Below are 12,355 nucleotides of genomic sequence, written 5' to 3'. Positions count from 1 at the left end.
TCCTTTGTCTACCATTGGTTTGTAGTCAGGGTTTTCTAACTCCCCTAGATGGATCCTCCATATCCGTTAGTCCGGTTAAAGCGCCCGACATTCGCTATATACGCGTTGCCATGTGAGAGGGAGAGCGGACTCTCTCCATCCTCTACTGTACCAGGGCATTTGGGGTTAATTTAGTATAAAACTGGGGTGAAATCGACTTGTTTTTTTTCCATGGTTATTCATGAATGGTATTCTGCCTATAATTTTATGCTATACAGAACTTGTTAAAGATATTTGTTTAAACATTATACTAGAAGAAACTGATTTAAGGCAAAGTATATTGTTTAGAATTATAGCATGTGTATTTAGGATCATTTTTAATATAAAATGAAATAAAATCGTTAATTTCATACACATAGTTCCCTTTATTATCTTAAATAGAGCAAGAACAAAGATTGGTGCAGAATAATATGAATTCATTTTATTTCGTTAGGTTCTCATCAGCTGCTTACAACCTAAAATATTTGAAATTCAACATTATAGATATTGACATACTTATACAACAGAGGGCGATGAAGGATGAATATATGTAACATAATGTGGTAAAGATTTCGTTAGAGTTAATGAGGTCATAAAATTTTTGTTTCGAATATATAGAGTTTGGGAGGGAAGGTTCCAGAAAATTGAAATAGTGATTAGAAATCATGGAATTAAAACACATTAGACGATTATGTAATGAAGTAACTGAAAATAGATTAATGTTAATAAAGTGAGATATGAATTGAAATTGGTCAGTTATAGATGATGTAATTGTAAAATGCAGAAAGAGTTGAAATGACGTAATAAAAAATAAATAAAATAAAAAGGGGGTGGGGTGAATGTTACCAGGGCAAAGAAAGATTTATTACTGTTTCTTTTTGTATACAAAGATCTGGTTTTAAACGTTTGATTGCTATTGCTTCCGCGAATTTCAAAAGGTTTGAACTTGATTGTTTGTTGATCACCTTGAAGGACTTCAGTATATCGACGTCGTGCCCTGTGTCAAGATGTCTTGCGACAGCGCTGCTAAATGCTTTTAGTCCGTTTAATCTCAAACTGTTCGGAATATGTTCTTTGAATCGGACGTAGGCTCTCCTTTCTGTTCTACCAATGTAACTGCTTTGGCAGATACATGTAAATTTGTATACACAGTTGGTGGTAACATGAAAGGGATACCTGTCGACCTTTGATTGTGTCAAAGAACATGTCGTTTTGGACAGGACAATCAATTTAGCTGCATGATATGTTTTTGTCAGTGCAGTTTTTAGTCTCATATTGATTGACCCTGTGACATTATCGCCTTTGAACTTGAGTTGAATAAAAACAGGTTTTTTATTTACTGTACCCAAAGAAACTACAGTTGAACATATTTCTTCTAGACTCAAAGCTCCGGCTTTTTGATCCAAATAGCTATTGCTTCAGCCGTCTGAAGGATTCCTAGTCTGACGGATTTAGATAGATTGCTGTTAACACGGTATATTATTGTGAAGGATTGCTCCATGTTGGCTGTACTGAATTAGCTAAAATCGAGTTCTTAGTAGTTTCAACCATACCTTTGCTTAACCATACCGGAAGGTGCTCACGAGCCCGAAAATGCAAATCTCCAGAAAACTGATGTAATTTGCATTAAACCTGGATATTTTTTGATTATTAATTTGGGTATATAATTGTTATGACATGCATCTACCACTTATCATGTGACAAAATCTCCAATTAGAACACTGGCTTATATGACGTCTCGCATAACCTCGCCTGTCCAGAACATAGACTTAATCTCCACTAAATGAATAAAGTATTTAAGGCATACATGGTTTATATACAAGCAGACTTAGCTACATACATAACGAACCAATCAAATCGTTGCTTAAGCTCCCACCACGTTAATCTGGTTTGATGTGTCTGTAAAGTATCCCTGCTGCATGTGACCTACCAATTGAAAGACATTATTACCCTATTATATTAGTATGATTCATAATTTTTATTCATTTCAATGAGATGCGTAATACTGGTCGAAGCTTTTGAGGATTTGTCCTATAGCTATACTACAAGAACTGTAAACGCGATACTGGCGATCCCATAATCTATGTGAAAGTTATGTTAGAACAAGGACAACTTGGTGAAGAGGTCTCACTAAACAAATGTACTTTCATCCTATAGGTTTCTGGTTCATTTCTTATGTCACCCTGTGGCCACCATAAAAATCTAAGGGCATTGCAATCCTATGACGGGACAATCACTTGATGAAACATAGCTTCAATATCTGCCATGAGACCTACTGGTCACGCCGAAATCTTATGAACACATCTTCCAGATTGTTAACTAAATCTGAACCAGAATACACGTTTTTATTCAGGGACGTCCCGGTGTATTGTGCTGCACAGTTGAATACGATTCTTAGCTTATTAGGTTTTTTCTAACGGAAGACAGAATGGTGCAGTAAATACCAAACCCTACACCTAATGGAGTACTCTATAGTATTCTCGGCGTAACCCCGTTCAACATACTGTGCCATCACATTAAAATATTCCTTATGCAACCTCTGGCCACGGATGAGCCGGTTTCTCAAGGAATTTAATCTACTTATCGCTAGTTTTCTATTATTAGGTAGGATTTGTTGGTGACGCCAGGGTAAAGCTATTTGGTAATGCCCGTTCACTAACTGTATAGATTTGGAGATAGCATCCAAGGTTTTACGATCTTCAACCGACATGAGCACACGGTGATTTGGGTTTTCTTCAAAGCCCATCTTATATAACTGATCTAATCTTGCTTCTAGTTCATCTTTAGACGATAGATAATTTATGATACCTATACATCTCGTGGTCTCATTGTAAGGTCCAAACAACGTCCACCCTGAAGGAGTTTTTACAGCGTATGGCTCGTCAGATTTTCCCACTCTCTTCTCTTTTATTTCATGCACCTCAGGCAAATTACACCCAATCGGTGTTTTGACGTCTTCGTTGCTAACTCATGGGAGGGTCACGTTGCGCTAGTGTGAGACGACGATGCCATCTGAGATATCATTTTTAACGTCCTACATAGCATAGGCAATCTCTCGACTGTACATACCTTTGGAATTCTAAGTGATGAAGACGAATATAAAGAGGAAACTTCTAGTCGAACCACTTTACAATGAAATGCGGATTGGCTATCCAGCGTTTTCAATAAAAGTGTCTTAGATTCTAGCTAGCTAGAAGTTTTGGTTTATATATATATATATATATATATATATATATATATATATATATATATATATATATATATATATATATATAATCAGTGACCGCGCAAACCAATTATACACAGTGTGAACAGGCCAATTCACTATGTAATAAGATCTGCAAACGCATAAGGATTGGCTTTTCATATACATAAATAATTTCTGTTACAGTAATTGTTTTATTGTTTCATAGGGAATCGATTTATCGATTTGTAATGAACGTTACAGTCGTCTAAGCCTAAGAGGTACGTTTTTATATTTATAATTGTTTATTTATTCTATTTGAAAGTAATATGTATACCGTTATGCATATCACTGTATACACACATAAGTCACGTTATCCGTTTAGGTGTGTCTCATTAGTTTGTGGAAATAAAGGTCACTTGCAGTTCTTTTCATCAGATTGGAGACCAATTTTATATCTCTATTGGTGTATGTATATAGTTTCCGAGTTGATTAGGTACATAGGTACACAAGATTAAACTGAAGGTGGGAATCATTTGATTTAATTCTTATATTTAACGGGCTAACGAAATAATTGATTCATTAATTGGAAACATGTAAAGCCTAATACAAGAATGCATCTAATCAAGATGGTTACTTTTCAAAACAAATATAGTTACGGAAAGTCAACAGAAATAAATAAATGAGTATGAGTATGTTAATGATTTATATGTTTGTCTGGTTATTATCAAGATTAAGCCCGACCCAATCTCGATGCGTATGGTTTTTCAAACACATCTCAGATCGATAATTTATGACGTCATGTACTCCAACCCCCTTTAGGTTTCCTCCATTGTAATAATATTGAATTTCACATACAAGTAGACTAGTTCAGTTTAGGACGTTTAATATTAGTACAGAAAAAGAATAACGAGCAAAAATACATGCGAGCAAATGCGAAAATGAATAAAGGAATAGATGTTTAATAATGCGATATTCAAGGTTTATTAGAATAGCTTGCTGATGTGGTGTAATAGAATGAAGATAGAAAAATACAATTAGTTTATGTCACAAGAAGATGGTTGGTAATATAATTTTGTTAGGTTACGTTGGCATATAGAAACTTCCTAAATACAGTTTTAACAATATTGTTATTCAGTGGCTTGAACTGTTGTTCGACGGAAGTCATAATAGAAACCGATGGCGAGTCTTTTGTACTTTTCTGTTATTCTTCAAAAAATGGCATACATCCAAGATAAATGAAATCTGTCATCTCTTCCTTTTCTCCATTTAGTATTCTTATATTTTCGTCATTTACGTTATTTTTTTCTAGTTTCCTCTCAATATTCTTATTTCACGTCATTTGATGTAATTGTTGAAACTCTATTTATTGTATTATAGTCGCTGGTACTATGTCAAGCCCACATAGGTTATTCTAGCCTCCGCCAGATCAGTCTATTCATTTATCTCAAGCCATATTTCGACTATGTCAATTATTCGCTTATTAACGCTGACCGTTTTTATATGATCGCATATATGTTAATTACTTACCCTATTCATTATGTGTCTGTAACTTATTTTTGTTTGACTATAAGTATCGAGTCACGCTTGATTAAACCGAGTTGGCTCATTCGCCTTCTCCATGGCGCGTTATTTCATTTCGCTTCGTTTCTCTGATCGTCTGTCTGGATCAACGGCTGTATGAAATATACGTATTCAAAGTCCATTCTCGTATTTGACTTATTTTATTCCGTTATTCACTAACGTGATTTAAGTCGATCATATACAAGGGTAGCCGAGATATATATTTCGAGACCAATTATTCGTACGATCTAATTGGCGTCAAGATAAACGGTCACTAAAATATACTTCACGATTATTATCATATTTTTGTCTTTTGCCGCACTTTATCTTTAGCAAACGAAACATGTTTTGACAGACCATAACTCTCTCTTCATAGCATATAACTCTTCCACGTTATCCACTAGAGATTGGCAATCTCTGTTAACTTACACATCGTATTTTTTCTAACTGAATCACATTTCTTTTCTTATTGTCTTGCATTCCAGTATTATACTAATCAATAAGCACTTTCAATAATGCTGTGCTTTGTCTAGATCAATGTATACATGCTCTTCACTTTCTGTTCTTTTGAAATTATACTCTCACTACTGAACTACGTATTATTTGACCCTTAATTGATTTGTGAATATGTTATCCACTGGTCCTTTGCTCAGACTATTCTATTATCACATTTCCGTAACTTTTTCTTTTGAATTGTCTCCATACATAAACCATAAACCAATTTTGTTTGATTAGTTCCAGAATTCTTTTTTTCTATATGTATCTCCTGATGTATCACATTGATCTCAAAAAAGTGTACATGTTTATCTATACATATATTGATAGGTAGCTGCAAAACGTTTTCTTTTTTTAAACACTCAACATTGATGAAGAAATAGGTAAGGCTTACCACTAAGATTTTTTTTGCATGAATCAGAATGTATTTATGTGCTGCTAATGTAGATACACTTCATATACATTATGTTAACACAGACACCTGTAATATGGATTACACCCAAGTTATATTGCATACGTAATTGTGTGATAGTATGAAGTGATATTTTCCTTGCAATCAAGAAATAATTGTCAGATGTAATAAAAGAACTATAGTAATGATGTTATAAAAATGATATCTACTGGTCACCTTTGACCATCTAATTTGTTTTCGTTAGATAAATGAGTTTTTTATGTTGAATTAAAGTGGCTGCAAGCAATAGTGCCACTTCCACTGATTATATCATTTTGACATTTTTGTTATCAGCTTTGTTAATTTGCTTTCCCTTTGGTGTTGTAAAGTGCATTCACTTGAACAAATATAGATTCAGTCTAAGTTCATTCTTTTAGATAATATTGAAACTCACTATATTATATTACCATCATTCATTTCGGAAGAGAATCAATCGAAAACTAACTCTTCTCTTAGAGCCCACATATCAGTCGCTGATCATACTGTTATACTGGCACACTTTCCTCCACATCTTTCCAAAGAACAGGAAGATATGTTAGAGTATAAAAGTATAAAAATGTATTAAAGAACAACTTGAAAAGGGTATTTGTTCCCATTAATCGAAATATTCTATTTATCTATTTAATTGAATTGTAGTTTTGTTTTGCTTCTATTCTAGGTATTCGATTGAATCGATTTCATATTGAATCAATGGAGGCAATATTTCAGCGTGCACATTTTAGAGTAATTGATCTAGAAAATACATTTTTAGACGAACAGGTGACTTCATATCGTTAGCTAGTTATATTAATATATATATATATATATATATATATATATATATATATATATATATATTACATGCTAAAGCTGGTTTTCTTAAGAATTTTGTGTAATGCTCTATTCAGTATACACAATAATTCATAAACACAGTACCATTTAAATCATCAATCTATTGATTAGTAGAGAAATAGAGTGATGTGATGTATTAATAAAAGATGTTAGTGTTTTGCCAATTAAAACATGTAAAATAAAAAAATATGTTGAAGAATGTATATGTGTGCGTGCAATACGTTTTATCAAAATATCGAAATACTGGTTAACGAAACAGATTCCTATGAATATGCATTAGGTTAAACTAGCCCTTTTACAGTCAGAGATTGGGACTTTTGTGGTCCTCAACGAATTCAAATTTGAAGTGTAGTTCATCTGATTTTGAGTTAACTTGCAAAGCAACATCTGTCGAGATAACCTCTTCAAGGTGTCGGGAAACATATCCCCAGTATTGGGAAAGTTTAGTAACTTATCAATAAGCGTCCAAGCTAAGATGTGTTTCAGATCAAATTCTTCGGCTAGTGTTTCGAAGGCTTTACAGCAGCCAACTTCCGACTCTAGTAGGGCCCAGTGTATTATGACTGCCTTAGCTTCGTCACAACACTGAGTAACGTAATTTAACTTTCCAAATACGATACTCTCGTTAGCGACGCACTCTTCGAAACTCCTCATAAAATTCCAGCACTTTGCAGAGTTGCCCTCGAATTTTATAATTTCTCTCTTCGGAAACTTCGAAATGTTTATTATAATATACCAGGATAGCTACTAACTCATGGTGAAACTGATTCGATTTCACAGCTTGTTTCCTTGTTGAATATTTGTTGACAAGATATTTCTTGCTGTTTTTAGCTCAGTTTTTTTCATTCAGTTTCCTTCTCTAACCGAGCCATAAGTAACTTTTTTAATTCCGTCTATCATAGAATGAAAGCGAGAACAAAGAATTGAGCAGAATAACATGAATTCATTTTATTTCGTTAGGTTGTCATCAGCTGCTTACAGCCCATAATACTTAAAAATCAAAATTATCGTAAAGTCCAAGTGCTTATAACAGTAAAATCAGATGTGTATCATCATGGCAGAGTAATGAGATTGAAAACACAAAGTGTTGTAAATATATATAATATAATAATTATAGAATTAATCTTATAGCCGTTCCTGGTCGATACTATGAGTCTGTGAACGATTCATGAACAGTTCTGGAAATTCTTCAGTATCACAATACTTATTAGGACGCATCTCAGCAATATGCGTAGTGGTTATTTAATGATAAATGATGTACTGTTCTAACTTTTGTAGGATTCAATCACCTACAGATAAAGTTTTCTAGACCGAATAATTTACTTGTTAAGAAAAAATAATGTAACCTATTTATTAAGCCTAGGTTTACTTACTCAGACTAAGTCTTATTGTTTATATGATGACATGATCGATATGTCCAAGTGGAATTAGTTAAAGTGGGGTTCGAACTCGTGACTTGTTAAAAGCGAATTGCTGCCTTTTCAATGTATCACCGTTTACCAATATAAAATCTCATTTTTTACCAGTCAAATTATCAGTTAATAAACGTTTTATTCCTAAAAAGCGTTGTATCATGTAACTAAGTTCCTTAAGGGCTTGTGATTTACGACTGGTAAATCCATGTGTTTATCGTCCACATAATTGTTCTTAAAAATCACCTAACTATCCTTGGATGAACACAGCATACTCTGGACTGCTAGAAAATCATCCAATCAATCTTCGACAAAATTATTGGTAAACACTGATTTAAAATCATAAAAGAGGATATTACCATTTATTTTATATATATGTTTTTTTCTATGCCTCTTTGATTTAAGTTATTTCTATAACTTGTTTCAACCTGTGTATAGTAATATTCGTGCGTGTTCTATAAGTTGTGCGCATCTGTCAGTGTCTGAAGTCATTTATTTAAGATGTACGTTCGTATTTATAGTTGTATGGTGAATATAAATTCTGACTTTGGCGTTGGTTTAAAAAACAACTTTCAACCAACGCCAAAGTCAGAATTTTCAATACAAATGTCACGACAGTTCTACTGTATGGAGCGGAAACTTGGAGAACTATGAAATTTATCATCTAAAAGATACAAACGTTTATTAACAGTTGTCTACGCAAAATACTTCGGATCAGTTGGCCAGACACTATCATCAACCACCTACTGTGGGAGAGAACAAACCACATTACAATGGAGGAAGAAATCAGGAAGAAGCGCTGGAAGTGAGTAGGACACACATCGAGGAAAGCATCTAACTGCGTCACAATCGAATGCATTTAACACAAAATTACAGGACTTGTTAATAAAATCTAACAGTCATAAAGTAAATGCCTAATTTGCAAAATGTCCATCAATTGTCCCAAAACGTCTCAGACTTCATTGTTCCTGTATTTTCATACAAATTGCATTCTGTTTCCATTCTTTACTGTTCGATCCTTTTGTCTCTCTGCTGCCAGACATTCTATTCACGAGTAACGTCATATATTACTTATATCGATATAAGTAGCACACACCGCAATATATTTACTACTAAACAACTGCAAATATGAATGTACAGCCTAAGCAAATGATTTCGTCCAAGAGAAAATTTTCTTCGCTGAATTCTCTTTATTTTTACTTGTTTATATTTTTTGTTGTCCTATTTATTTTTTTAATCTATTATTTTCATTCTAGTCTGCTTCGTCACTGTTTGATATGTTACTGCATTATGAAAGTTGTACAGATCTAAGTATAAGTTTAAATTTAAACAAAACTCTTCCTAGTCAAGCTTGGAGTCGTTGTGTTAATTTCATGCGAAAGGTACGTGTCCCATTAACTGTGTGAAAAGATTAATTTTTCTCTTTAATTCGTTCATTGTGATTTCATTTTCTACATTATTTATTGTTTGTAGTACAACCAAAAGGTAACCGAGTGGAAGCTTGAGAGTATCTTCACTACAATTTTATATCAAAATGAGTGTTCAGTGGACTGAATTATATTTTTTAACAGATTAAAAATTGATGATGATTAACTTGTTCATTTTCATCTAATTAGCTTTCGTGGAATTTTACTATAATTTTACGCTTAAGTGTTCTATTCTTGCACAGCATGATAAATTAAGTGATATTTCTTTAATTAATAACTTTTTAATTTACAGTGTATAATTTAATATAGTTTGTTAGTTATCCCTATATCATTAAAATATTTTACCAATACATAACCACTTCAATACATCGTTCTCTAGTTGAATCACATCTCGACAATAAAGAAAACGTTAAATGAAATACATACACATACAGGTAAAGCAACACAATGTTGAATATATCATTAAACATTAGTAAATATGTTTTACAGGTTAAGTGTACGTCGTTTTCACACTTTTCACACCTCACCTTACCTCACGGGTTTCCGTCTCCGGCGGTAAGGCCCTTTGAAGAACGGATCTAACACGATAAAAACTTCCCACAAAATGACTGGCGGAGCACTTTAGGGATTAGTTCGACTGGCCTTCAGCCACACTTCGGTCTCCCACGATCTCCAGTCAACCTGAATGGCAAGTCAATGTAGGTCCTCCGTCTCTTTACGAAGTTGAAAAAGCCATAGGAAATCTGAATCGAGGGAGAGCAGCAGGCCCTGACAGGTTTACTCCTAAGATTTTTAAGGATGATGGTTCAGTATTAGCAGTGAGATTAACTGAGGTATTAGGTAGAATTTGGGAACTGGACGCAATCCCATCTGACTAGTCTCAATCACTGATTGTGCCAGTCTATAAGAAAGGACAAAAGTCCTTTCGTGACAATCACAGAGGAATCAGTTTGACCAATTAATGTGTCTAAAATATTAGCTTCAATAATACTTCGACGCCTAACTAAAGCTCATGAAGAACAGACTAGAGAAAATCAGGCTGGTTTTCGACCTGTATAGACCACATATTCACACTACGTCAGGTTCTAGAACACAGACACACGTTCAGACGCCCCACAATCGTAGATCATATCACTTCGTTTCCTGACGTTGCTTCACTGCAAATGAGGAAAATTAATATTTCTTACCATATTAAACTTGACACTGTTTAGTATCATTGTGTTATTTTTCTTACTTCAATCGACATTTTGTGAATAGTTTCAATTCTGAATTATCTTTGTTGGTGAGATATTGATCAAGTTCTTATTATAATTGGTTAGTTACCGAGTTGTAATGACCGATTTCATATTTGTCCTAATGATTTAGTCCTAATCAAATTCCAATATGGTCACTAGTATAGGTAGTCCAACATCGTGTGCATTATATTTTATCTTTATTACCTCCAACCACCTTACAGTTCGTATTATCTTTGGGACAGCAAGAACAAAAATTTGAGCAGAATAACTTTAATTCATTTTATTTCGTTTGGTTCTCGTTAGTTGCTTACAACATGTATTATTTGAAAATAGTAATTACAAAATAGGTTCCAATTACTTATATTCTTACTTATTGTCAGCGTTCATTCATTACGTAACTACTTGTTTCTAAAACTTTTGACTTTTGTTACTATCAATGTTGTAGAATGTTCTTTTACACTGGGTAAACATTTACAATATTTTATTTAGTCTATGATATTTATTGACTCCCTTGCTATACTATACTGATATTTGATCCTATTAACCTCTAAATAAACTCCATCATTTAAGTAATTTGACCTCATTTTGTAATTATGATTTGTAGATAATACAGGTTTTAAGCAACTGACGAGAACCCAACGAAATACATTGAATTCATGTTATTCTGCTCAAATCTTTGTTCTTAAACTCTTCACGATGATAAAGGCAACTATGTATATTGAAATTCGTAATATTGTTTTCAATCAGTATTTTAATTGTTTTTCTAACTTGTATTCTAAATTACCCGCAGATATATTTATAAGTATAATTTTTAAAAAATTATGAGGGTACCAAGTTCATTTCTTTGTTTTATATTAATTTTTATTCATAGTCATCTGCTCTACGTCGATTCACACTGAGTCATACTCCATTACGCTTAGAAAATTTTCATGGTCTAAGTTTCTATGGTCTATGCTTGGAACGTTTACATTTTATTGATTGTAATTTAACCGGTCAAGCATTATATGGACTTATGCAATGGTTGTACATCCTTTTGAGTTCAACAAGTTTATATCCACCAACACGAGACAGATCATGTAATTCAAGTAGAGGACATAAATTTCGTGGTTGGAGACATCGTAGACACTCTTATACTACTTCAGCATTAAATTTATCAAATACAAGTACTACAAACACTATTAATACTAACACTACCACTATTAATGATACTAAACCTATTTGGGAATTAAAATTAGGTTTAATGAATAATAAATTGACTTCTTCAGATGTTGAAGCAATACTACCACTAATTCGTCATCAGTTATTTATTCCAAGAATTTCGGGACCTGAAACTGTTAAATTTGAAGGTCATAATAATAATAATAATGAAATTAGCTCATCAGATGCCCTTGTAAACAATAGTTCACATACGAAATGTACACAACTGAAAAAATCCAACTCATTGTCGTCATCATCGTGTGATTTTCTTCCAGTTGGAGGGATTGGTTATTTATTGGAGTTGAATTTGTCTCATAATAATATTGGTGTAAGTTGTTCTTTTAGTGTACCAAAAGACCGTACCCTTGTTGTTTTGTTTATACATTCAAAAGGGGGAATATTAACTGGTTAGTTCGAGGGTTTTCTGTTGATTGATAATTTTTGGTATCTGTTGTTTCATCTGACACAATGGTAAATCATTTCAATTCGCTACATTTTGAGATAGATTAATGGGAGAAAAATTGACAAGAACAATAAAATAT

At 33.2% G+C, this 12,355-nt stretch overlaps 2 protein-coding genes across 3 annotated transcripts in view; one reads left to right on the top strand and one right to left on the bottom strand.

Annotated features, from left to right (window-relative positions):
- MS3_00006531 (uncharacterized protein) overlaps positions 1–12,355 on the top strand; it is a 51,514-nt gene that overhangs the window by 7,232 nt on the left and 31,927 nt on the right. For both annotated transcript variants that reach the window (XM_051214698.1, XM_051214699.1), the window contains 4 exons: positions 3,432–3,483; positions 6,370–6,470; positions 9,211–9,336; positions 11,488–12,141. In XM_051214698.1, coding sequence (XP_051067881.1) covers positions 3,432–3,483; positions 6,370–6,470; positions 9,211–9,336; positions 11,488–12,141 — 933 coding nt within the window. The remainder of the gene's footprint in view (positions 1–3,431; positions 3,484–6,369; positions 6,471–9,210; positions 9,337–11,487; positions 12,142–12,355) is intronic.
- Positions 2,291–4,741, bottom strand: MS3_00006532 (uncharacterized protein; the record flags this gene model as incomplete). The annotated part of the gene is made up of 4 exons (XM_035730841.1): positions 2,291–2,431; positions 2,468–2,981; positions 3,002–3,204; positions 4,733–4,741. 4 exons carry the CDS (start codon positions 4,739–4,741, stop codon positions 2,291–2,293), a joined length of 867 nt encoding a protein of 288 aa, XP_035585514.1.

The sequence above is a fragment of the Schistosoma haematobium genome, chromosome 2 (genome assembly GCF_000699445.3).
Source record: "Schistosoma haematobium chromosome 2, whole genome shotgun sequence".
Lineage (NCBI taxonomy): Eukaryota > Metazoa > Platyhelminthes > Trematoda > Strigeidida > Schistosomatidae > Schistosoma > Schistosoma haematobium.
The sequence above is the reverse complement of the archived record's forward strand: the minus strand, read 5'-3'. Positions and strand labels throughout refer to the sequence as shown.